Source organism: Lissotriton vulgaris, chromosome 8, assembly GCF_964263255.1.
Source record: "Lissotriton vulgaris chromosome 8, aLisVul1.2, whole genome shotgun sequence".
In the NCBI taxonomy this organism is placed as follows: Eukaryota; Metazoa; Chordata; class Amphibia; order Caudata; family Salamandridae; genus Lissotriton; species Lissotriton vulgaris.
In genome coordinates this window covers 1,294,440,140-1,294,465,281 of record NC_141696.1, presented here as the reverse complement: position 1 = coordinate 1,294,465,281, position 25,142 = coordinate 1,294,440,140, and the positions used below count along the sequence as shown (strand labels likewise).

The window sequence follows — 25,142 nt, the reverse complement described above, 5'->3', positions numbered from 1 at the left end:
TCATGTGGCGAGGAAGACTAACGAGGAGGTAATGCCCTCAGCCACAAAGTGCATGGAAGACATTGTTATTTGAGTGGCATGAAAGACCTTTAGAGCAGAAGGGCGCGCACAAGGGTTTTTGGAATGGGACTCTTTGGGAAAATGCTCTGGTCACAGACCTTTTAAAATGCACACTGTAATCAGGTGAGAAACATTTCAATCCAATGTGGCCTCCAACATCCAGAAGGTGCTGACGTGGTCTCCTTTTTCTGCGAGAAAAAGTGAGGGTGTGCCGTGTTAGACTTAAAATGTAGTGCACGCAAAACTACTCCAGGTTTTGTGCACTGCGAAATACGAATACCACAAAACCTCCCATGCTTCAAAACATGCTGCTGGTGCACATTCAGCAGAGAAAGAGTGGAATACCTACGTGTTCGGTATACGAGAGAGTTTAGGCTATTGGCATTATAAATGACAATGCCTTTCATTTATGCTTTAAAAACAACAATAAAAGGCATTGTCATTTACAATGTCAATAGCTCAAACTGGTGTAAATGCGAGACGTATTGCATTGCAAATGCTTGTTGCTTCTCTTGCAGGTTCCTGCTTTCTCCCTTTGTGAAGGCTTTACTGTCTTTCTCTTCCTACATCTTTCCAATCTATATGTTTTTCCCTCTCTTACACTCTGTAAACACCTGATGCTGGAACTAAGTGCAAATCCCCACTAAAAAGTGCTGGTGGCCCCTACTGGCTTAAAATAAGCACTGGATGTAAATAGATGACTGGGAGCCACCGTTATTTATTGTAGAGGTAGAAACATTCTTAAACTAAGTGCAATGGGTTTGGGCTGTTGCTGGAAACTGCACAGGCGGAGCCGGGTAGCCTTCTTGAACTTTGGGTCCCCTCTTTCCCCAGCACCAGTCACCCACAATCACTCCATATAACTAAGTGTGCAGGGCTCCAGTTAGAGTCATTCCTTGTACAACCCATTTGAATGTAATATCTTCATCCAAATGGTTTCATTGCTGGGAAATACGACTACACCTACCACAATGCACTTGGTTGTGAGCATAAATTTATGGGTGGATCATTGCGTGACTGGTGATATGGAATAATTTGATAACCTTCCGGAGCCCTTTAATAACAAAATCATACAGGACGTTTGAGTTAAATGTAAATACATTATACCCCATAATGCCACAAGTGTAAAAAAAATAATAAATGGAGTACTGGAAAAAGTAAGCTACAGTATTGTATTTGGTTCAGGACAGCTAGCAGGGCGCGCGTCGGGCAGACAGGGCCGATTCACCCGCATGCCAACCTTTTGGAAGTGGGAGATTTCAACAAATAATCTGGAGAATAGATCACTCCCATTTAATTCTATTGAAGCAGATGTGTTTTCAGGCAGGGGACCGCCAAAATAAAGCCATTTTGTGCTTCGAAAACCGGGCGTCTCCCGCCTGAATCGGGTGTTGGCATGGGTTCAGCCGCTTATGCATTATGAAAGTCTCCAGAAGGAGGTGCCAACCACTGAACAAGGAACATTCCTCGTAATTAGGAGATCACGCTGTTAGCTGAACACAGCAGATGATGCGACTAAGTAAAGCCTTGCGGTGGTGCGGGTTTTATTCCAAATATGTTCGTATCACCTGTGATGCCCGGGGCTCGACAAGGCTCGCCAGGAGGGTGCCCCTCGCACAGAGGCCAGCCACAAGGACTGCAGCTCATCACAGCCCGTCGACGCATAGCCCAAAGGATGCTCGTGCCTGCTTGCTGCACAGGTGGTCAGGCCGCCTAATGCCACCTGCTGTACATGCTCCTTTACAGCTAAGCGCACATTTCTGTAAGATCACCGGGGACCAGCTAAGGAACAGAAACACAGCGGGCGCGGAAGATAGCATCACACAAGGCCCTGGCATAAGCCTGACGGGGAAGCGGCGCTTCACGCCTGTCCAGGCATCACACACTTCCCTAGGCCCAAGAATGGGCCTGGCTGGGAAGGCTGTGCTTTCTCTGCCCCGGTACCCCACAAAGCCTCAGGCCGAGGGATGTGCGCCTGATAGGTATGGCGCGCCTCGAGCCTGTTCCGATATATCACACACCGAGGGGCCGGTGCCCAGTGATGCGCCCCTGATGTGGGTGACGCGGTTCGACGCTGTCCTGGTAGCTCACGCAGCCATTGGTCACGGGGTGAGCGCCTGAAGGTGGTGGCACGCTTCGAGCCGGTCCTGATAACCTCCCGACTCATGGATGAGCGCCTAGGGGGTTGATATCAAGCTTCGAGGCCTTTTTTGTTGCAATTTTATATAGCGGAAACTCGACCAGAAGGTATCGACGCTTTACATGAGCACCAATTACGTTACACAACCACATTCCTTTTTTGGTAAGCATGGGAACATTACGTGATTTACCCAGAATCACAGAATATTGAGCGGACGCCGAGACTCCTACCTGCTTCCCCAGCTCCAATGTCGGCCGCCCTAGCCGTTAAGCCACATCGGTTTTTTTACACCTTTGCCACATCGGTTTTTTTACACCTTTCCTAATAACCCACCTACCCTAGGCCGAGAACAAGTGCTTGGGTGAGTAGCACGCTTCTAGCCTGTCCGGATATCGCACACGCCCGGGGCCGAGAGTCCCACGGCGTGGACGCGCTTCGAGCCCCCTCTTCTGCTCCAGTTCCCGCGCACAGACCAGAGCTGCTGCACCGACCCAGCCGCACTCTCAAGCCTGCCGCACTCACGCCATAAACCCTCGGATCTTATCGGTCACGTGGCTAAGCAGAAGTCTCCAGTAATCAGCCTCACGCCGTGACAAGTCAGTAATGGTTTCTAGACCCGCCCCTCGCTCGGAGAACCGTGCAATGCAGTCGTTTCAGCATCTCGCTGAAACAAGGCGGCTTTCAGCCCAGCTGCTTGCCTTCTGGAATCAGAAGGATTTTCCGTGATTCCGGCCGAGCATAACTTCATCACGGCTGACACTTTAACCCTCCACTTACTGAGAATACTTAGGCTCAGCCGAACACAGGGCTTTAAATGGAAAAAAAAGTGCAGGTACTCATTAAAATGAGCTAGAGGTGTAATGAGGGGGCGGGGCTAGGGGCGGTGCTAAGGGCAAGACATGATGAAACTTAACAACTGCTATATTAGTTGCAGCACACAACAAAACACATGAGAATGTGTTTATATAAACAAAGCAGGTTAACTCATTACAAAAAATAAAAAAGAAATGAGATAATGTTAACATGTCCTTTTTTTTGCAATAGTTGCACCTTCTTAATGTCATACTGTTAATTGCTGTTGTTTGGCACAATACTTAATATTTTTGAGCACGCGAGTAAAAGAAACTGAAAATACTACCACGTCGCACCAAACCTCTTATGACACCAAGCAAATGAAGCAACTCATCATGACCCTCCCCAGAAGATATGTCTTGTCTCTTCCATCAATCTATCCTTTCATCCTTTCACCCTCCCTCACACCTCTCTCGCTTGCATGCCCCTCTCTCTATCTCACACCCAAATGTGCTCTCTCTTCAATCCTCTCTTTCTCATGTTCACCCTGTATCTCTCAGTAGCCTCTGTAGCTGACATTGTCACCCTTGCGTCCCTCCAAGCTGCTTCTCTTTCTGTCTTTCACTGGCACCCCTTCCCTCTTGTTTTACGCACGCCAGGAGCCCTTCTCTGTTTCTTCTACATCTGTTTCATTATCATTTACACACCGGATTCTTTACCTGCTTCGTGCTCTTTCGCTGTCCATCCTCTCTCACCTCTTTGCTCACCTGAACGGACCCTGCTCCATCAAGCACATCACAGCGTGATGGCGAGCACCCGGACAATATTCAAAGGAAGCCCTGCTGAATAGCTCAACAGGGGCTCAGATCGGCGAAACAAAAGCGAGCCTTGGCTGCCAGAGGCACATTCCACTCCTGCTCCCCAGCACAGCCAGTGAGCCTACCTTTTTCATGAGTACCAGTACTTTCAAGGGCAGTAGAGAAGTGTTGGCACTCAGAGCGATAATTCTAAGAAGTGCCAGTACTCAGTATCGGTGAGTACCGGCCCATTTAAAGCACTGGCCGAACAACAGATACAATAGATATACAGGAGGCAGGGCACAGGTATATGCAATACAGGGAACAGAACGAGTATCATAGCTCAGTGGGCTAATGCATCTATTGTGCAAGTCTTGTTTTATCTGATGGTCGGAAAGTGCCTGGATTGCTTGTGCTCATGTACAGTTGGGGTGTGGCCTTAAAGTTCGAGATGGATCGATATTTTAGGGGCGGGTGTAGAAGGATTGTCCCACGGTTCATCTACTCCTGTAATGTCACAGACACTGAACACAATCTACCCAGGAGAATTGCCACTGCTTATGAAGAGTTGGTTCTAGAGTTATTTTAAGGATTTTGGGGACGCACGCAAGTGATATTTTGGGGACCCCTGTCAGAATGACTATCAATGTTGTTACCGATTACCCGCTAATGTAAGCCCTCATGATGCATGAACAGTACCGAATTATATGTTAAGCTTTCAGAAACACAGTCACGCAAAAGTAGTTGAAATGCTACCCGATAACCCAAAACAATTAAAAATGATACTGGGTAGAGATACAGAGTCCGTATCAGAGAAAAAGGTAGGCAGATCCAGGTAGGGAGGTTGAGATAAATAAAATAGACAGAGGCCAAACAGAGAAAAAGTTCACCTTCTTAGGGGGGGAGGGGGGGAGGCAAATCCCTACTTTGCCCATGCCTTAAAACGTCTCTGGTTGGTTCAAGCATCTACAGGCAAATCCTTTTGCTTATCTATGGATCTCGCCCAATGCTCTATTCGCCAAACCTTTGGCCCCATCTCTGGTAGTGCAGATTACAAAAAAAATATGTATCGTGTGCATGCGTAAATTCAACTTGAGCATGCAAAAATAAGATGCAAACGGCCTTGCACACTGCACAAACTTTGAGCTCAGTGACATAGTAAGGTTTAGGTACAGATGCAAATTCCAGTGCACCCCTCTTTCACAGGCAGATGTGCATAACCCAGACGCATCTGCCCTTTCTTGCGCAATCACACACTGCGTGCAGATTCCGATAATGAATGGGGATCAGTGGGCTCCAAAACTGCCTCTGCACATTTGGGGGAAACGTTTCCATCCCTCAAATAGATAGGTCCAGGATTGTGAATTGGACACACAATTTCAAAGTGGATAAAATGAGAACAACAAAATAGGACAATAGTGATGCAATGCAAAACATGCAAGCCCAAGTCTAAGCATAAAACCTGCAGGGGCGAAACACAGGCCCTTGCAGCCTGGAAGGGGGGGGGGGGGGCACACTTCAGTGTCTCCTCAACCTTTCAATGCCCCACATTCAGGCCAATGCCAACGAATATCTGTGAGATATAGGAGCCCCACCTGCCCCCCCACTTCAAGGTGGCCTGGGCCCTTACACAAGCATGGAAAATGGCCCCCTATACAACCCAACGTGGACAGGAAAAGACTTGTGTAATTGAGGAGCAGTGGGACCCTCATAACCCTGGGCCCCGGTGCCACTGCACCTGCTGCGCTAGTCACAGCTACGCTCCTGTACACGCATGTGAACACACACGTGAATACACACACCCAGAGTCCTGGGAACACACTCAATATATAACACATTATCACTATCTCTCCCACTTTATCAGTGTTAACTAAAGTTTACTCGCAAGTGAAAAAGCAAATCATTAGCAAACTATCTGGGCTATAAACAACTGTCAACGGTAGGCCATTTTTTTTTTTTTTTTAGAATAACAGTGCATCAGTTTACATTTTGACTGTTTTTAAGAAAACCATAAACAAACTGTATAGATAGATTAGAATCTACTGGTCGTTATTCCGTCCAAACAACTAAGTAAGATGTCTAACATATTTAGACTAACGTTTATCTCAAGGGTTTGCAGATAAACTAGGTGCCCACAAAGAGGAAATTAAATATAAGTGTACTTTATTTTTTTGATTGGTTTAATTAACTGCTTTACATCTCTCCATAAGCTACCCCCTTTTCACCACCGTTGGCCAGGCACAAAACTTGAAAACACTTCAATAAACGCAACATGAGCGATGCAGCATTCGCCATGTATCTCTCCGTTTGCCATCTATGCCACACATGGCCTGACTCTACGCTGGGCAGGAACTCTACTGCAAACATGGCAAAGTCCCTAAACAATTCCAAAGGAGCAGAGCACACTGAAGCAATAAATAGGTGACATCTTTTTTTATATTTCCAGTGTTAGATTATAATGCTCTAGTGTTACAGCATTGAACATAATTCTATAAATAAATGGCTGACACCTTTTCCAATAGGTCCATCCCACGTAGAAGCCATATGTTGTGAAGAATCTGAAAACCTTTGGAAGGAGGCAGCCATTTCCAGGTCCATGGGCCCAGACCATGGAGCTTCATGCGTCTCAAGGTCTGTGATAAAGTTAACCAAATTGCTTTCAGCAAAATATTCAAAATTGGACGATACGCTAGTCTTGTGCACAAAACTCTCTCTCCAAGAAGCACATTAGGGTGATTCACTTCAAAAAGCCGCTCTTTACAGCTATATCCGGATCTCCAGCCAGGCCACCTTTCTTTGCTTGGCCGCTCTCTATGGATTATTTTCCTTTGTAAGACAATGAGTGCATATTTATCATTATTCTGTGTGCATTTTCTGACGGGCACAATTTACCTTTAAGGTCTGTGGAAACCACAGACCCCGTCATATAATGTACATACTTCCCATTGGTAGATTCAGGAGCTTGACAACAAATATTACAACTGTAGATGTTCTATCATCAATTGAACGTGTCTGTTTTGCTATGCAATGCAATTCTGTGAATAAATAAATAAAATAAAAAATAACGCATACAAAAGATCCCCCCTCCGAGCACTAAGAACACAATTACAAAAATACATAGATAGCATTGTGTGGGTACACAACAGGAAAAAATATATGTTTGACCCACCACATTGAGGAAATGAAACATGGCAAGGTCTAGGAAGCGTATACTTGTATGAGATATATAGTGCCATGAGAGAGAGCATTTTACTGCCTGTATTTACAGTTTTTCTGCTCCAGATGTTTGCTGGAGTAAGTGGCTGAATGTGTATTCGTTCTTTGTTATCACTTACTCAGGACCTCCATTTAATTTATTTTATTTATTTATGCGATTTTATATAGCGCAAACTTTACCCGAAGGTGTCAGAGCGCTTTACATAACAACCAGTTGAGAAACATAAGGATTTAGGATTGCATGTGTTACATAAAGGATACAAACAGAAAAAAATGCAAATGTACAAGATGTAAAGTCACACAAGGAGGAGATACAAATGGATATACTCTAAGAGTCACATAGGAATGGTAGAGAGTACAAAGGTCTACTGCATATACTAGTGATTAGAGTTATCTCTATATACATAGGGAAGGGATATGACTGGATATACTCTAAGGGTCACATAGGAATGGTAGAGAGCACAGCGGTCTACTACATCTACTAGTGATTAGAGTTATCTCTATATACATAGGGAAGGGATATGACTGGATATACTCTAATAGTCACATAGGAATGGTAGAGAGTACAAAGGTCTACTGCATATACTAGTGATTAGAGTTATCTCTATATACATATATATATATACACACATAGTAGATTTTCTCAGGCAGCGTTCCATTAAGTGGGGTCAGAGGGGGGACGCAGTCACAGCCCCAAGGGAGGGTGGGAGGGATACAAGAGTATGGAGAAAAGGCAAAACGGAAAAGGGAAGAAACATTTGAGGATCGTCAAGGGGGAAACGAGGGAGAAGGGTACAAGACGAGGGAATGGACAAGATGGCGGGTCGGGATCCAGAGAAAAATGGCCGAGAGCAGCAGTAAAATGGAGGCCAGGACAAAAGAAAAAGTAAAGAAGTCCATGAGAGTCACATAGGAATGGTAGAGAGTACAAAGGTCTACTGCATGTACTAGTGATTAGAGTTATGTCTATATACAGAAAAGCAGAGTTTCATTAGGTGGGGTCGGAGGGGGGGATGCAGTCACAGCACCAAGGGAGGGACAGAGAAGGGCAGGAAAGTGAGACAACCCAGAGAGGGGAGCAGATAGTAACGAGTAAGACAGCGAGGAGTGTGTCAGAGGCAGCAGGAGAGACAATAGAAAGGTCGTTTAATGTAGACAGGACACTTGTACAACATTGATTACGGCCTCTAGAGGCGACCAGGACCTGTTTGAACATGGTTCTACTTTTCTAATATTTTCTCCCTCAAGAGTTTCATCAGTCTTTGCATGAAGTTCTGGTGATTCAGCCAACAAATGGCCCTTGCTTTAAAAAAATAAATAAACAAGACAATAAAAACATCAAGTACTCATGTACCTGAAAGTAGCAACACAGTTTGTGGTGGGCCAGCCAACAACGAAGGACCGCTCAGGGTGCGTGCTGCCCTCGCAGACCTCCTCCATGCAGGATGCCGTCCACATCTCGCAAAGCCGCACTTGCTGCTTGAGTTTGAAGTGGGATACTGCCCTAGGAAGAGACACACAAGCCTTCAAATAGGTTCCTTTGCTTGTATTTTTACCTTTCTGTTCTCTAAGATGGTTTCCTTGTTTAGTGCACGCAACATCAACACGTTATGGCTTTTAGCTGAAATAAAGATTTTACTACTACTGCACCTAACATAAATACCAATGTGAACATACACCTGGTGTGGCCATTCTGAATTCTGAGGCTTGCTCTAGTAACTGACCCTCATAGAAAGATGGTATCACGTGGGATAAGAAATGCAGATCACCCTCAAAATCCCCAGTCTCTGACTTTTAAGGAGAGCTGTGCGAATTTGGCTGTCATCTTCTGGAACATCAGCCATACTGGATTTCATTGCCCCCATCAAAGGGATTTGGGGAGGGAGCTTTGACATGCATTAGCTAAACTATTGTAGGAGCTATGCTTTGATTTTCCCAAGGGAATAATTTTGGTCTGCATTTTAGTAAGGTGGTTTGGAATAGACTCACTCCCTTGCTCATGATATCCCCGTCTGTCTCTCCTCGGTGACAGGATGTGACATAAGAAAGAACATTCATATGCTTTTTCAGTTAAAGGGCGTCCTTCCGAGGGATGCCTTGGACAATTTTAAATGTACAGTGAAGTGACTCGGCTATGAAACAGACACCATTAATCACAAGCCTTAACAAAGCCAATAGGCACCTTTTCGACCTATTGGCTTTGCCAGTGCTTTTTGTTGATGCTGTGCAGCACCAGCAAAAAGAAATGCTTTTTGCCGATGCCACTCACAGGGAAAAATTAAAAGTGGGAAATAGGCATAACATTGTTTTCTTTATTGGCATATAAAGATAGTACAAGGTAACGCATTTTGAGCAGAATCCCTCTTACTTTTTCTTACACCTCTCCCCATCGTTACCACATTTAAACAATCCACATCCTATATTTAACAGAACAGGTTTTAGCAAGTATCACTCTTGATGCCATTATTTATCAGTTCCCCAGAGACATCCACAGATACTTGCATTCCAGTAACTCAGATAACATAGATGCCCAGGACAGCAGGTTGTCTTCCATCTTTTTCATCTCCTCATGGAAAAACGGCCAAATCCCCCGTGTCACACTGGAGTGGAATTTGAGAAGCAGCGTTGAGGGACTTAGAATAAGAAGAGGAGGCAGCAGAACTGGCTACCACACAGAGTTGTATGGAGCACCTGACACCATTAGGGGCTTTGTAGTATTTGGGGGAAGGAACACCAAGACACCACATTGGTCAGCTAGCCACACACTCTTATGCACACTTCATATACACCTAGGTGGTACCGGGGGACCAGTCATGGCATACCTCAGTCTTTACTGAAGAGAGCCATGTCGAGGTAACAAAAAGCCTGTAAAACACTTCTGTAATCTGCTACCACCAACCACTAATGAGGTATTGGCTGGTCATAGAGGCGCATAAAAGGAGTAACACTGTGTGGACCCCTGTCCCCAACAGAGCCTAGCAGTCTCTTGGGCAACAGCCTGCGTTGGAGCACTTGTCATGAGACTCATGACTCCGGTGTCTCACACAAGAAAACACTCCAGGTCTGGCAGAATGCTAGAATGACAAGCAGATTGTCACATGGACACCGCGCCAGGGACAGTTCGGTCAGGGTGCACCAGCGGATGATTATTGCCCTTTCTCAAGACCAGCAGGGCTTCAAAGTATCCTTTTGCAATTTTTTTTGTGCTGCTCTACTTTGATTTATGCGTCAAACAGGAACAAAGGTTGCCTACAGCACTGCACTCCCGCTGTGACTTCAGCAACAGAAAGGTTACATTTTCCCAAGGATAACGACAGAAGGAACAGAATGTCCAGCACTGTGCTCACACTCCTGTCCTGCCCCAAAAGAGCAGGGTCTCTCGAATGCCACACACATTACAGACTCATTGAGTCTCTTTGCATGGAGGGCACGGGCCACTGAACTGCAACAAACCAACTGCAAAAAACGCACTTCGTTTTTCCTGCTATTCTGGATCGCCACACTGGATGCCTTTTTGATGCACTCTTAAAAGCCCGAGCTCTTTAGCAAAGTATTCGCCTTCAGGCACCTCAAAGCTCAACACTGGAGCAATAGGCAAAGAGCCTTTCAGACCCTAAGTGTTTCATTACTGTTAAGCACAGCACCAATCAGCTCGAATCAAATCGAATAACCAGGAAGTGGCCAGTGGGCTGTGTGAAGAAAGTGGCCACTGCGAGTCCTGATACCAAAATAAACTTGCGAGCGCAGCAGATCTCCTGTTCGTGTTACTAGAGGGAGAGAGGCTACACTTGGTGGCTACACTTGTACTTCACATGTCTACCCTGTACTTTCTGAGAGAAGTCAGCAGCTGTTCCTTCTTTTCCCAACAGGAAACACAATTTGTTCTTGGTGTCCTGAGCGATTCAGCTGATGGGGCAATTTTGTTGAAATCTACATACACAGCAGAACACACACAAAAAGGAAACTGTCATAAAGTATCTGACACGAGTAGCGCAGTGTTGGTCATGGACACAGACAAGTTATCAAAGAATACCTTTGCATGTTACTACCAGGAGCTGATGGGTATACTGCCAGTGAGAACAAAACAATGGAAACATTGTTTTGTACTACTGAAACACGAATGACCTCAAAATGGCGCCTGCCGCCGATCGTCACAGGGGGTCTAAGTTACACCCCAAGGGATGCCCTGTGTCTGCTTCCTCAGCTTAAAGGCCACAAAATAGATTGAAACAGCAAATATTGGTTTCAGAACTACTGGGATGAACCCGATCAGCCTGAGGATTAAGCGAGAAGAACTTTGCCTGACCACAAGATGGCCGCCACTGTTGACCTCACCACGATGTACTTCGACTCCTGGACAATCAAACAACTGGTCATAGACCAGACCTTGATCCTAGCCCTCATCCAACCTGAATCCTTGAAGCAGTTCCAATAATGAATATAAGCAGGAGTAGTTTCTTTCTCTGTTTTTTTTTCTCTGCCGACTACGCCAGTGAAGCAGGTCCAATAATGAATATAAGCAGGAGTAGTTTCTTTCTTAGATTTATTGTAGTAAGAATCCCATTCAACCACCAGCAGGACAACCTGGAACTAAATGTCCAGGTTTACTTCCAAAGTTATCTAGAACTCATGACATCACACTATGTCACTATCAATTCTAATATGACATATATACAATTCCACATTAACATTTATATACAAGAAAAGCATATATAGATTACCACAATCCTGCACACCCTTCAGGACATTTACCCTGTGAACTTTCAATCGACTGCTGAGATCTGGCTACCTGACCGATGTCCGGTGGAGCTACCCCGATAGCTGTAAGGGAGATGGGCTGTGGATTCCCTCCTCGGCCGTCACCTGCCCAATCGGACATTGGGCAGACCTTCCTTCATCTCTCCTGCCGTTATCTCCCTCCTTCCCCCTACACCCTTCCCTCTATCCGCCCTATTTATCCTTCCTCCATACTCCTTAAATGTGTTTCGTATAACCGATGTAAACTGCAGCTGTTTCCAAATGTGTAATAATGTGATTCCTAATGTAAAGTGCTCTGATACCCACAGGTCTAGCCAGCACTATATAAAACTCATTAAAGAAATAAAGTTTCACATCCATGGCAAGTAGCATATGGGAGGGGCCCTCCAGTACCATTCTATATGCTCCCCAAAATACACAAATTTGACACCCGGATAATCATTAACGTCAATAAATTGATTAAGGTTGACAGTAAATGGGCTCCATGTTGTGGACTCTGGTACTGGAACAGTGCTTAGTTTGTAAAAGAATGAGTATGAGTGCCCAAAGGTCTGCTCAGAAGCCCACAGCTAGTGCTATTACATGTCAGTACGCCAACTACTGAGGCTGTGCAACCTTCAATCCACCTCATACCTCTTTAATCCACTACCAGACACTCCATGCCCTTTTTCCTCACGTTTGCGGGTTCCTGTTCCCTCCCTTCGTAATGTTTTTCCCGTCTTTCTCTTTCTCGTCCTTTTCAATTTGTGTGTTTTTCTCTCTGTAGCTCTTGCAAAATGTCCGAGCTGGAAAAATATGTGCCAGTCCCCAAGAATGAGTCCCGGTGGACCCCACCTGCAAACACCGGCTCTAAATAAGCACTGTGGACACAACTAATTTTGAACAGGGCACGTCATACTTCCTCAGGAAAATGCCAGAGTGAGGGGAGGTGCTATAACACTTCCAGCTACACTAGGGACCATCTCACTTTAGTTTCCTTTTTGTGTTTAAAATGCTTTATTGAAATTAAGAAAACAATGTAAAACATCATTACAAAGTCTAGAAGAAGCAGGAAGCTTAATAACGTGGATTATGGACATAAAAAACTTATTATTAAATGTCCTTATGAAATATAGCTGTACTAAGTGAAAATTCATTTTTAGAAAATTTTTCGAGAAGAGAAGAAGGAAAGAAAGAGGAGAAGGGGGAGAAGAAGAAAAGAAGAAAGAAGGAAGAAAAAAGGAGGAGCAGAAAAAGAGGAGAGTCCAAGAAAAGAAAGTGATATAGAGAAATGAACATAGTGAGAATCAAATTCAAAGTACATGAAATAACATTGCAAAAATTGTAACAATAAAAGTTAAGTTGACTTTCTAGATAAAAAGGTATTAAAGGTAACCATAATAAGTCTCTTTTAATCATCAAATGAGTAGAAGTGTCGTAGGCTCTGTCCATTCTATGATGGTGACATAGTAAATTCCACCATGCTTGAAAGGAAATTTTTGAAGTGTCTTTCCAATTAGAGGTAATAATCTGAAAAGTAATAGCTTAAAATAAATCGATAAAATTGCCAGCATCTCTAGGATTATCAAATACAGGGGAGAGGTTGCCAAGGAAAACATGTTCAATGTGAAAAGGAATGTGCCGCTCGAGATCGAGACTCTGTCCCTTGGTGCTGTATAGCTCGCTACAGGAGTAGCTGGGAGCCAACGCGTTTTCTGGGGGCATTTTCCAGCTGTCCAAAGGAGGACCCGGCCGCAGTGGAGGTGAGAGGCGCGGCGAGCGGGACTGCGAGGACCAGCATTCCTGAGTAACACCGCCAGCTGGTTCCTCTTCCCGCCGCGCCGCGCCCCCTCCCAGTGCCACGCCCCCCTGTCATACTTAGGAGCACTTGGGCACGCGCATCGCGGGACGCGCGCGGGGCGGAGAACGGGGCGAAGACCGGGCAAAGAGCGGGCCGTTCTAGGCCGTTAGAGGCCGGCAGAGACCGGACCGGGCCACCCCTCTGACGCTCCCTGCCCCTCAGCCCCTCTCCGCTCACTCTATAATGGCGACCAGGGCTTCACGGAGTAAGCCCGCCCAACAGGGTTCAAGTACAATGGAAAAATTCTTCCCAAAGGCGAGTGCTCAAGCCAACAAATGTCAGTCAGTCACAGAAACACACCTGGAGCTGGGACCTGAAAGCGCGTCCCTGGATCACGGGGATACTTTTTCTACTGATGTTAGTACACCTATACTACTGGACGCCACCCATATGTCATTAATGGACAGTATTGATCAGACCATTGAGTCGGTTCTTCAGCAGTTAAGAACTCCATCAATCCAGAGGGATAGTGACTTCCCCCGGCTATCTGGGATCACTGACCACTCTGCCATTCCGGTTAACACGGGAATAGACTCGCAGGAAGTGGGACAGGTTGCCCTGCTCACAGAGCCTGCAGGTAGTGGAGTGGAACAACCACCAAAAAGGAAAAGGTCCAGGAAACCAAAAAAGGCAAAAAGGGCCAAAGTTGATACAATTGAGCTAAATCAGGATGACAGTACAGACATCTCGGCCTCCCCTGAGCTCATTTCACCAGGGTCTAGGTCTGATCACATAGGCTCTCCAGTACCTGCGGCCTTACCATTGCACTCAGGCCCATTTATATTCGGTGGGGCAACTTCCAATAGCACTGACACAATAATCAACTCACTTACAGACACCATTAAGAACTTATTAATCCCCATCTCAGCTAAACTGGACGCCATAGAGAGTAGACTCAAGGCTTTGGAAAATATTCACAAAAGGAACAGCCCTGGGTCAGCTACAAATGCTCCTTTAGCTCCCCGGGATCCATCTGGGAACAGACCATTGTCTTCTGCACTGACCCAGGTTTCAAATACGGTCCCGCTGAGTACAAACGGTGTGCCGTCCCCTCAGACGCACCCTTTGCCATCTTCAGCGTCTAGGCCCCCTGTCCCGGCCCCTAGGAGATCTAAGCCACTTCCTCCTCCCCAATAGAGGGGAGTTGAGAATTCTACTAATGGTCCCACTGGTAATATCACTTCCCCCCATGATAGGCGCAGGGTGGTTAACTTGCCCCCAGAAGCAGTCCCGTACACGGCAATCATGGTGGGAGTACCTGAGCTAACTGGTGACACAAGGGAGCCTCAGGACGCTCTACGTAACAAGGTCATAAGTTGGCTTAGTATTAATAGGCCGCTGCCCCCAAACCTGAAAGGTGAGGTTCTGATGGTCAGGAGGATCCCATGGATTGGCCTTACTCCAAAGAATAGGGCAGGGGATTGTATCATTGTGAGTTTTAAAAGCCCACACGTCGCCAACTACATCTGCAATTGGCTCGTAAGGCCTGATAAGTCCAACATTGAATTAGTACCCCTCTCACACTTCTACCCAAATGTTTGCAACACGGAGGCGGGGAGGGAGAAGGGGTGGACTAGAGTAGGCTTTGCTGTAGATGGCTCACGTTATAGACCAAGGCATTACTTACCACCTGTTCCGGCCAATATCATACATCACAATAGATTCTCCTGCCTAGATCAGGTCGACTGACCACAAACCGGGGAGACTTTTCTTAGCCTTGGAAAGCTGGTGGATGAGGCGCAAAGTTGGATGGGATTGAGTGCTGCCCCTGTAACTGAATGCGGTCCACAGGATACCGTTAAAGATCGAACGGTTATCCTGGATGATAGTCTGGGTCAACAGGGGCTTCCATCTAACATTGGGTCTGACCATATTTTGCAACCTGAGGTGGCGGAGTTGGATGGGCCACCCACCACCGCGGTTTGTAACATTGCTCTGTCAGACACTTATCCACCCATAGTCATTGCGCAACCTACTACTGGAGGTCAAGGTACACTACCGTCAGATCCTGGGTTGAGAATTCTCTCCTGGAATGTGGCAGGAATCGCAAATAAGGAAGGCACACCGGAGTGGGATCACCTAGTAGGTAGCAGTGATATCCTCCTTTTTCAAGAAACCTGGGCGAGGGAAACCCAAACTAGAAGAGGGTTCGAAACATTTGAAATCCCTGCCAAATGGAGTGGGAGGGGGAGGCCGTCAGGAGGCTTGGCAATCTGGATTGCGAGTCACACTGGGTGCCAGGCGGAACAGGTGCATACGTTTTCGCAGGACATCCAGTGTGTACGGCTCACATGGCCTGGCAAACCACCGTGGGCTATTGTTAATGTCTACTCGCGACCAGTTGCCGCGCCAAACGAATCACCGACCCTAAACGATTTGTCCTCTTTCCTGGGTCAACTTCCAGGAGACTTCAAGGTGGTGCTGGGAGGAGACTTCAATTGCCACTTTGAACCTTTGGAAGGCCTACTGGAGGGTGCCCTTACTGCCGAGGATGACTACTGGGGGGTCCCACCCTCGTCTTCGCCCCACCCTAAAGCCTGGTCCCCTCTAGCTATACAACTCATGTCCCTCACCTTGAACTTCGCACTGAGGGCTTGTAATGGTCGTACCCCTTCCGATACCCCCTCAGTGTGTACTTTCAACAGAAGGGGCCATGAGTCGAGGCTAGATTATATCATGATAGATATTACACTTTGGTCAAAAGTCCTCGACTTTAGGGTAATAAATAGGTCAGACAGCGACCACAATGCCCTTTGTTTAAACATCCAGTGGTCCCTGCCTCCAGCGGGCATTTCCGCAGAAAATGGAGGTGAAGATACGGGGGAGCTGCTCCTTACAACAAATAGGCGCCGGGTTAAGTGGGGAAAGCTCGTGAGCTCAGAAGATGCCATTAACAAGCTATACGAGTTGGCACTCCCAAGGTTTATGGAGGTGGACGTACTTCTAAACGAACCAAGAACCCCAGAATATAACGAGAAACTGGGTAGCATACATCAGGAACTAGTGAGGGATTTGGCGGAGGTATTTCACCCGGTGGTACCAACCCGAAAGAAAAAGACCCATGTTCCCACCTGGTACACCTCCTCCTGTAGGGCAGCCAAATCTGAGCTTATTGCTGCAATAAAAGAGGGGTCAAATAAGGCCAAGGTACGTGACCTTAGGAAGCAGTATAAATCAGTGATGGCAAATGCTAGGTCCGAGTGGGACTGGAACCACTGGCAGGACCTTCATGATGCCCTAAAAGCCAGGGACTCCCGGAAATTTTGGGCCCTTGTAAATAATGGGATGGGGGAACTTAAGAAAGCAATTGAACCCAACATTGCCCCCGCGGTTTGGGAGGCTCACTTTGGGGGACTCTACCAAGACACTAATTCCTGCCCTGATATAGCCCTGTCAGTGCCCTTAGGCTCCCAGGACTCTGCCATGGAATTATCCCTAGGGGAGGTGGAGGCTGCCCTGGAGCATTTATCGTTGGGGAAGGCGCCGGGTTTGGACAGGTTACCCGGGGATCTTTTCAGGCACCACCCGGACATCTGGGGTCCGTACCTCCTTATTCTTTTCAATGCCATTCTAGGAGGTATGGCAATCCCCGGGTCTTGGCTGGGGGCAGAGATTGTACCGATTCACAAGAAGGGATCCACTCTGCTCCCGGCCAACTACAGGCCTATTAGCCTAATAGATGTGCCCCAAAAGCTCTTTGCGCGCCTTATCCTTAACCATCTGCTGGATTGGGTGGAGGACAATGACATCATGAGCCCCCTCCAGGCTGGCTTCAGAAAGAACACGTCGACCATGGATCAGATCTTCCGCCTCCTCCTCCTTTATTGGAAGACGGTAACGTTAGAGGGGGGAAGACTGTACATGGTCTTCGTGGATCTGAGGTCAGCCTTCGATCTAGTCCCTCGAAGGAAATTATGGGAGGTTTTGCAAAAGCTAGGAGTACCCCCTCAGCTTCTCAGCATTATCATCAGGTTGCATGAGAACAACTATGCACAAGTGAGGTGTGGGAGGGATGGCAAGCTCTCGGGCAAATTCCCGGTCCATCGAGGAGTCAGACAGGGCTGTGTCTTGGCGCCGACCCTGTTCTGTCTTTTCATTAATAGCGTCATTCAACATCTTGATAATGTTAAGGACAACGATGCCCCGCTCCTGGCAGGCAGGAGGGTCCCGGCAATAATGTTTGCTGACGATACCCTCCTGCTTTCCAAATCCCCCATGGGGATTCAGAGGATCGTGAACGGTTTTGGCCTTTTCTGTCGTCAACATGGGCTGGAGGTGAACACGGAAAAGACTAAGTTCATGATCTTCAACCCCCCCACCAAAACTAGACCCAATCCTACACTGGGGAAAGTTAGTCTTGAGAGGGTCTCGACCTTTATATATTTGGGGGTAACACTCCAGGAAAACCTATCATGGGACTGCCAGATAGCGAGATCCAGGCTAAAACTGTCCCAGTTATCGGGTGCAATCCTGAAGGTGGCTAATAAGTCCACCTTCAAGCCTGTAAGCCCGGCCCTGGAAACATACAGGTCCCAAGCCAAGGCAGCAGCCATGTATGGCAGCGAGTTATGGGGACACAAAGCAGGGAAGGCTTTGGGAGGAGTGGAAAATAGTTTTCTAAGACGCCTACTTGGTCTCCCGCAAGGCACGCCACTTCTCCCCTTAAGACTGGACTTGGGTCTTCCCTCCATCGCTGAAGATCTTCTGTCGAAACCCGTGAAGTTTTGGCACCGGATATGGACCACCGAGGAACTGCACCATTATAGACAGGACCTTATTCATGAAATGAGGCTGAATGGCAACAACAAAATTCCCTGGCTGGCTTTTATCAAGACGGAATTGTTTAGTATGAACTTGCCAGACTTATGGGATGACCCAGCTCAGGGCTGCCAAAGGATTACACGTAAAACTCTTGCCCAGCTGTATAAGAATAAAAACCTCTCTCACATGGATAACGTTCAAAATAGTGGCACCCTGACGGCACGTTTTATGGAATCCAAAAATTCTTATGGTTTCGAACCTTTTATGGATTTTATCTTTCCTCTCCTGGCGAGGAAATTGTTCGTGCAATGGAGGTTTGGTACACTCCCCACCAAAGTATTTACCTACAAATGGTCCACAGGGGGTGACAAACTTTGCCCATGCTGCAAAGCCCAGGATGAAGATGACCTACACATAATGTTTGTATGCCATGCTTACCAGAGACCCAGGAAGCGCTGGATAGCACCGCTCTGTCGGAACCTGGGCTTCAGGAAGTACTTACAGGCCTACAGGGTCATGAAAACTAATACTCTGGGCCATATTGTCTTTGCTGTTTCAAAATTTTTAATGGCAGCGTGGATAATAAGGAAGAAAATGTCCCCCTGAACTGGTACTACCCTGCACCCCTTACCCCCCGCTGGCCAGTAGAATCTTTTTATATGTATAAATACTGTGTTTTAAATGTGTATTTGTATTTTACTGCATCTTTTATGGCCTATGTGGCCGAAATAAAGAATTTTTGGAATTGGAATTGGAAAAGGAATGTTTGACAAAAGAATATTGTTTAACTTAGACCATATTTTAGACCATAAATTGTCTATTAAAGGACAGTGGAAGAACATATGGAGAGGATCTCCCAGAACGTGGGGGCAGGACCAGCATTTAAGAGTCTCAAGCAATTTAAATCTATGAAGGTCACTGGGGGTAAGAAATAACCTATTATAGAGGTAATATAGGGTCTGTATTGTGCTGGCTGAGCGGGAAGTGGTGTGAATCTTGGACCAAAGGAGATCCCAGGTATCTATAGGTAGATCTAGGCCTAAGTCCTTTTCCCATAGAAGTTCCAAAGAGGACTTAATTCTAATGGAAGAGGTCTGGGATATCAGCTTATAAATGGTAGCTGCTTTAAATTGGGTGGAGAAGTCATTGGGGGTAGGGGAGGGAGATGAGTGAATGGGAAGAGAAGTGGAGCTAGGATTTGCAGGGTAGTAATAACAGGTGAGAGCATCTTTGAGAATACTGTAATGAGAAGAATGATATGGAGAGAAGATATATAGAGATTGAAGCTCAGAAAAGGGTAAGAAGGTGTCGTCTTTCTTCAAATGCTGGGGGGTGATGATACCTTTATCAATCCATTCCTTCCAAAATAAGGCGCGATTGTTGATCTTAACATTTTTGTTATACCAAAGAGGGATATGCAAAGAGCGGGTGGTGGAGGAGAGGGGCGCAGCAAGCGAGGAGAGAACTAAAGCCTTAGAGTGAACAAGAGTAGGGAAGGACATGCGTTTCGGAGGCATCTCACTTTAGTTTCAACATTCAACAACATGATGACTGGATGAATCAAAGCAGAATCAACTTTACATACGTGGCTCCTTCACTTTCACTGCTTCAGGTGTCTCACATGCTCAGCTTAGCAAGTGTTTCCCAGACTTTAAATGTATTCTATAGGAGACACCCCAGGGACTACTATCAGCAATACAGCATTTGGAAATAACAGACTCATTTTGCGTACATACACTCAGTCAGGGTATTCCCTGTTTTTTCTTGTACAGCAATAGAAGATAGATGCCTCCTGGTGCTACATCTCCATGTCCCATCCTCACCTATGTTCACTGCAGTAGGTCCAGGCAATCTCCTCACTCATTTCTATTATTTCTGGACTACGCCAATGGACTATATAATTGAGTATCAGCATCTCTTATGAGCCATACACTTTCAAACGCAGCAGCAAGGCGACTTCTGCTTCTTAAGATTAACAATCATATCTCACAAACTTTAAAGGCTCTACACTAGCTGCCTGTCATCTTAAAATCTACCGTCAAATAACTTTGCATTACGCACAAGGTAATATACACTGAACTGGACCAATATTTTTATAGATGAAACTCAAGAAATACTCCCAGAAATGGATGCCATGCACCAGGCTGGCACCACAACTAATGAAAGAAGAAAACTGTCTGTGGTACATTCTTTTGTGTCCAAACTGCAAAACTATGGACCTCACTCCCAGTTAACATACAGGCTACAGTAAATCACCAGGAGTTTAGATGGATGCCTAAATCATGGACCTTTGTCACATGAATCTTAAAGTAAAAAGTAGAGTAAGAATCTCACTATCAATACAAAGTGGGGACTTTGTGTAACACTTAAAAAGTAGAAGAATCATATACTCCTCACCCTTACATAAAAATGATGGTGTAATGGAACCACATATCTAATACATTATCCATAAAGATATAACACCAGGTTGCATCTCGAAACACGGATGAAGATCTGCTTCTACAACAAACAAGTTGGGAACCACCTAAACAGCATTAAAAAAAGTCTGCATACTTTCAGTACTCATGTAATCTAAAGAATACAACAATTACAAAAAAACAAAGAAACAATTAAAGCATTTTTTGTACCTGTATTGCTTGGCATGACACTGCTTGTAAGCCATTACCAAAGTGTGCATGATTTGCATAACCAGCTTATTTGCTATATCTGTTAACTAAATCCATATCAGTACAAGCCTCTTTTCTGTTCTATACTACTTGACCTTCCAGACTAAGGGCCTGATTATGATGACGGCGGGATGTATCCTGCCATCGAGCTATTGGCGGTCTGACCGCTGCCTCCTCGGCGGTTTGACTTCCCGATTATGATCTGGGTGGTGAGACCTCGACAAGACCACTGCCACTGCTGAAATTTATGATACCATGGCCAAGAGGAGGCCCATGGAGACGATCCAGGGAAGCTCACCACCAGCCCTATTACGACCTGCCTTTCCACCGACCTGTTCCTGGCGGGCACACAGCCATGCAAGAGTCAGCAGAAAGGCAGGCAATGAGCCAAAGCAATAGCTCGAGTGCGACTGTGCCCATGTGTAATGTAGCTGGTGCCCATGTACTGCCTTCCAATGCCTCCAGGTTGGGGCATTGTAATGTTTCACTTGCACAACAGAAAACAAGGAAACAGTATGCCAGACTGTCTGGAGCTATCGCAAAATGGCTGGTATTGGCTTACGGCTTATTTCCAGAGTCGAAGCGTGCCACCACCTTGACTACATTTCCCACACCCGCCAACCCAACGGTAAACTCGTAATACAGCAGGCATTAAACCGTCGGCTCAGCTGTCTTCTTAGGACCGCCGCTGCTGCGGTACAGTGGTGAGACTTCAAAACTTGTAATCGGTCCCTTAATCATACTTCATTTTTTCCCCATAGACTCATTGGCAAAACGGAGTGCATTTTTTTCCTCACTCGCCAACTTTAAGTTGGCGAGCGCGAGCAAGGAAAATCCAACGTTAGATCACCTCCCAACAAGATTTCTCAAAGCGGGCGGGTCGCGGCGGCACGCATTGAGAAACCTTCTGTTCACTTTGAGGAAGCTGCCGCTCAAGTAGAACATTTACTCAAGCAGCATAAAGAAGCAGAACCCTCTTGCACTGTGAATGGTGCAGTTCACGCTGATTTTCAGCGTGGAATAAACACCCGGCGAAAAAATCAGCATGAACAGAGCAAACTAACACACTCTGTTGCTTGCAGAACTCTAAGTAGTGCAGTGGAGTTTTCGGCCACTTTGCCTAGGCCTAAAAAAAATATATATATTAGGTCATGGGCGTTTTTAGAGTTGGTAAAGCTTTTTAGCTGGAAAAAGCGGTTTTAGGGTTTAGGGTGGGCATGGGTTTTTGGGTGGTAAGAGAATTTTAGGGTTTAGGCTGGGTGTGGGTTTTGTGTGGTGAGGGTATTTTAAGGGTTTAGGGTGGGTGTGAGTTTTTGTGTGGCAAGGGTATTTTTAAAGTTATGGGTTGGTATGGGTTTTTGGGTGGCAATTAATTTTTAGGGTGGGACTGGGTTTTTGGGTGGCAAGGATTTTTTTAGGGATAAGGGTGGGTGTGGCTTTTTGGGTGGCAAGGGTATTTTTAGGGTTTAGGGTGGGTGTGGGTTTTTGGGTGGCAAGGGTATTTTTTAGGGTGTAGTGTGGGTTTTTGGAGGGCAATGGTATTGTTAAGGTTTAGGGTGGATGTGGGTTTTTAGGTGGCAATGGAATTTCTAGGGTTTAGGATGTATATGGGATTTTGGGTGGCAAGGAGATTTTAAGGGTTTAGGATTGGTATGGGTTTTTGGATGGCAATAGTATTTTAGAAATTCAGGTGGGGTTTTGGGTGGCAAAGGTATTATAGGGTTTAGAGTGTTTTTCTGGTAACAGGGTTATTGTTAGGGTTTAGGGTGGGTATGAGTTTTTGGGTGGCAAGGGTATTTTTTGGGTTTATGGAGAGTATGGGTTTTTTGGGTGGCAAGGGTATCTTAAGGGTTTAAGGTGGGTGTGAATTTCTTTATCTGTGCTCCATAAGTGTTATGTTTTTCTATTCTCTCTCTGCCTGTATCCTCCCACAGTCTTAGTGCTTCCCACTGACGTGCTCATATATTGGACTGCTGCCTCTTTGTTTTGTTTCCCTCACCATACCTGCCATTTTGTGTGACTGGTCAGTGGTTTTGGGCGCTTGTTCGGAGAGTGATGTCCTTAATGTGGCAGTGAGGGAGCTTCATAATAATGCACTGCCAATATGACTACCGGATTACAGATGCCCCTCACAAAAATAAACCACTAGTGCCAAAATCATTTTAGAAAGCAGACTGGAGATATTGCTTGCTGCTTGGAACTTGACAAGCACCACACCAAACCTGCTTATGTTGAGCTTCTTTCAGGGAATGGAAGGCTCACGCTCCCTTCTGAGTGTGGGCACTATCTGCACTGAGGCTTCACTTGTAAGGAGAATGCAATGTGCAAGAGCCTCCCAACAATTAACTACCTTTCCCGCAGGTAATGACATTTTGCATAAACTGGAACGATGGCAGCCATTTCTGATATTAGGTGTAACTTCCTTTGTGGCACATATCTTTGCTAGGCAATAGTGAAACAGTGTTGCTTCAGCCCGGACCGTGCTATACAGCTCTTAGATTGGCTTAGCCAAGAACGACTTGTTTTCATTTGGGTTTCTGCGGAAGGACTTTAGAAATACAGACAAGTGTATCTGAAAGTTGTGATATAAGTGGAAACAAACTGAATTTTTTAACACAAATTAACTATCCTAGGACAGTGGGTCTGTTACATTTCACTAAGGATTATCATTTGAAGGGACAAGAATAATTCTAGCCTGGACTAAATTACTCATTCTACAAACATCAGGCATAAGATATTGTTGTAGAATGTTTTTAAGAATTGTTAAACTAGGGAACAGCCTAATATTAACTTTGCTGATTGCTCTGCGGTTCTACAACACTCAAACAACAACTATATCTCTTGCGAGGAAGGCTTTCCAGCTTTTGGGAGAACTGTGAAAGAATATCTAGTTAAGATATTCTGTTATATATTTAGTTTTCAGGAAATGCCACATGAAATATATAGTGTTGGCTACACCGAGATATTGATAAGTTAATGGGAGAGGTGTGGCGCCTGGGCGACTGACGCTGGAATCTGGGGATCACGGTTTGATCCCCGGCTCCGGCAGCAGGTTAGCCCAGCACCATGTGACTCTGGGCAATAGCTTGCTTAATCTTCTTGATGACCCCCAGCGCCTAGAAACCCTTATGGGTGATTGTTCGCGCTTTACAAATGTGGATTATAAATTATGTGCATTTATTATTACAGCCAAGCGCTGAACTATTATTGAAAAGTTACTATCGCTAATCCTTGCCTTTAGATATTCCCTACATCTTCCAGAAATCATTAACCAGCAGAAGTTACTAGTCAGAGAGGTGGAGTGCAGCGTCCCTGGTTTCTGTCTGATCTCATTCTCCCTTCCCTCTTTCCTCATATTCCTGCAGATCTGGTTAGTGGAGGAGGTGGTTAGAAGCCGGTGTTCATTGCTCCCACTGGATTCCAAGAACAAAGTTAGTGCTTCCTGTCGTAGCCTATCAAAACATTCCACATGGTACAGGAGCGCGTTGTGAGAACAACGGAGAAGATTGGAGAAGAAATCCTTTATGACGTTTTCATTAAAGGATGCCACATTTTGAGATTGAGCTTTATAATATCCTTCTTCTATATCATGTTTTCTTTACCCATCAGTCATGCCCATCACTTTAGAAATTTGATTCTGTGCAGTTCTGCAAAGTAAGCTACTGGGGACAGAGGGAAAGTGCAACAAATAAATGGAGTACCGACAAGACACTGCTGGGCAGCCAAATGACAAACCTGAACGTAAGGTAGTGAGGAAGAGAATTGACACGAGGGTGCAAAATCTATTCCAACATACTACAATCAGGGCACAGAGGCGCCTGTCGTTCAACCATGCACGGCTCTCCCTTCTTCGACTGGGGGAAGTTCAGCCCTGCAGCCAGCACTTCTAACACTGCATGGCTTTGGAGCGTCTCCAGGAGAGTTGTGTTTACAGGCCACACAAACGATGCCACTCCTGCACTCTGTGGCAACACACCCCTGCTGTGTACTCAGTGATCTCATTATTTATTGATCAAACAAGCCATGCTGCAATCTTTCGAAGGTGTGTGGACTGAGTTAATCATCTCATCAGACCACGATGGAGCTGGTGCTCCAGCAACAGATGGGGTTCA

At 45.8% G+C, this 25,142-nt stretch overlaps 1 protein-coding gene across 1 annotated transcript in view; it reads right to left on the bottom strand.

The window, feature by feature from the left end:
• ARHGAP20 (Rho GTPase activating protein 20) overlaps positions 1–25,142 on the bottom strand; it is a 318,989-nt gene that overhangs the window by 99,257 nt on the left and 194,590 nt on the right. The window contains exon 4 of the mRNA XM_086935223.1: positions 8,360–8,509. Within this exon, the coding sequence (XP_086791349.1) occupies positions 8,360–8,509 (150 nt within the window). The remainder of the gene's footprint in view (positions 1–8,359; positions 8,510–25,142) is intronic.